The sequence below is a fragment of the Frankliniella occidentalis genome, unplaced genomic scaffold, assembly GCF_000697945.3.
Source record: "Frankliniella occidentalis isolate FOCC.00 unplaced genomic scaffold, Focc_3.1 Scaffold6, whole genome shotgun sequence".
In the NCBI taxonomy this organism is placed as follows: Eukaryota; Metazoa; Arthropoda; class Insecta; order Thysanoptera; family Thripidae; genus Frankliniella; species Frankliniella occidentalis.
The window spans coordinates 2378133-2379870 of record NW_026267136.1 but is presented as its reverse complement, the minus strand read 5'-3'; the positions used below and the strand labels follow the sequence as shown (position 1 = coordinate 2379870).

At 47.5% G+C, this 1738-nt stretch overlaps 1 protein-coding gene across 3 annotated transcripts in view; it reads right to left on the bottom strand.

The window, feature by feature from the left end:
* The window catches only part of LOC113218186 (secretin receptor-like), a 100762-nt gene that overhangs the window by 8892 nt on the left and 90132 nt on the right, over nucleotides 1–1738 (bottom strand). For all 3 annotated transcript variants that reach the window (XM_052270516.1, XM_052270511.1, XM_052270512.1), the window contains exon 8: nucleotides 797–927. In XM_052270516.1, the coding sequence (XP_052126476.1) occupies nucleotides 797–927 (131 nt within the window). The remainder of the gene's footprint in view (nucleotides 1–796; nucleotides 928–1738) is intronic.

Below are 1738 nucleotides of genomic sequence, written 5' to 3'. Positions count from 1 at the left end.
GGGGGTGCGAGAGATGGTGACGAGGGATGGATGGGGGACCAGGCAACGGGAGGTAGGTGGGGGCAGGTCCGGTCAGTCCGTCAGCGGATTACGTGTTATAAAAGTTTACGAGGGCCGCGTGCGGAGATCAACGCCCCTCTGATCCTTCCCGAGCGGGACGGGACGCCCAGGACGACGTCCAGGACACGCGGCGATAGTGACGAACATCCGGGCTCCATCCGGGCCCGAGGGAAGGTCCGTGTAACGAGCTCGCGGGGGAAGTTTATTAACGACACTGTGTCGTTTCGAAACGCGTCTGACGCCTGATTCCAAATCACAACCAATGAATCAGACACTAGAAAAAAATAAAAATAAAGTCTACAATTTAAGAACATTTGGAGAACTGTTAACACTGTTAAAAAAGTTGTGAAATTTCACATCAAAATCAGTTGTAAAATTGCAAACGTGGTTGGGAAATTTCATAACATTGTCAATTTTGCAATTAGTTATTAGAATTCATAACAGTTTTCTGAAAATTCAAATCTGTCTTCTGAAAATTAGGAAACATTTGTAATTTTACAAACATTGAATTGCGTAAAAAGTTGCCAACAAAATTTGTAAAATTACAATCGATTTTTTTAACAGTGAATCAAAATCAGTTCAAACTATTTAACCTTTTATTTTAAACTGCAGATCGAAATAAGATAGTATAATAAAGAACCTTAATTAAAGTCCAACGTCGATTTTTAGAAACGCGGTGACTTCAGTACTGCAAAGCTCAAAGATATAACCAGGTAGGAGGATAGTCTCTACTTACGACTATGGAGACGGTGATCGGAACTCGGACAAGCAGAAATATGACGGGGCTGTTGTTGGTCGTCCAACAAAGGTCGTTCTCCACGTATATCCTGACGATGACCCAGGCGAGGACGAATATTGAGGGCAGACCTGCAGACAAAACATTTAACGATCATTAAGGAAATTAATGTGTCTAAAAAGTAACGAAAGGCCGCTAGGAGGCCCAGGTCCCAGCGTCAGGGTGAAGGCGAGAGACTTGGTAGCTAGCTACCAGAGCGGCGCATTAAGGCTGAGTTGGCTACTTCCTACTGGCCACGTGCCTGCCACCCCCCCCCCTCCCCCCTTTTCCCGGGCCCAAAGTGTCTCCCGTTAATGAAAACGAACGGTTCGGAACAACAAAAGAATCTGGCGCAAGCAGCAGTGGAAGAAGAGGCGAGGCAGAAGCAAATGAGGACGCCTAAAAGAGAAGAGCCGGCGACGGAATGAAGACGCAGCACCCGGAGGCGAACGCAGTACCAAACCGCCGGGTAAGGTCGTGGTTCATCAACTAAGTATCGATCGAGGGCAGTGGTGCGGGGGAGATGCAATAAGACTTCGACGTGTTCTCACAATTATAGGGTCTTGAAATAACCCCTTTGCCAGACAGCAGCCTCGCAGCAACCTGAGGGCCCAGGGTGGATCAACAGGTACAGTTGAACGAGAATTTTTTTTTAAAGTGGAACAGTCTTACTGTTGAAAGGTTGGAACATTCCCACAGTCCAACAGTCCCACTAACTGTTGAAAGAGGGATGGTCCCACTAACTCTGTTGAAGGAGCGGGACTGTCCCACTAACTGTAGAAAGAGCGGGACTGTCCCACTAACTGTTGAAAGAGCGGGACTGTCCCACCAGCAATTGAAAGAGCGGGACTGTCCCACCAGCAATTGGAAGAGCGGGACTGTCCCACCAGCAATTGGAAGAGC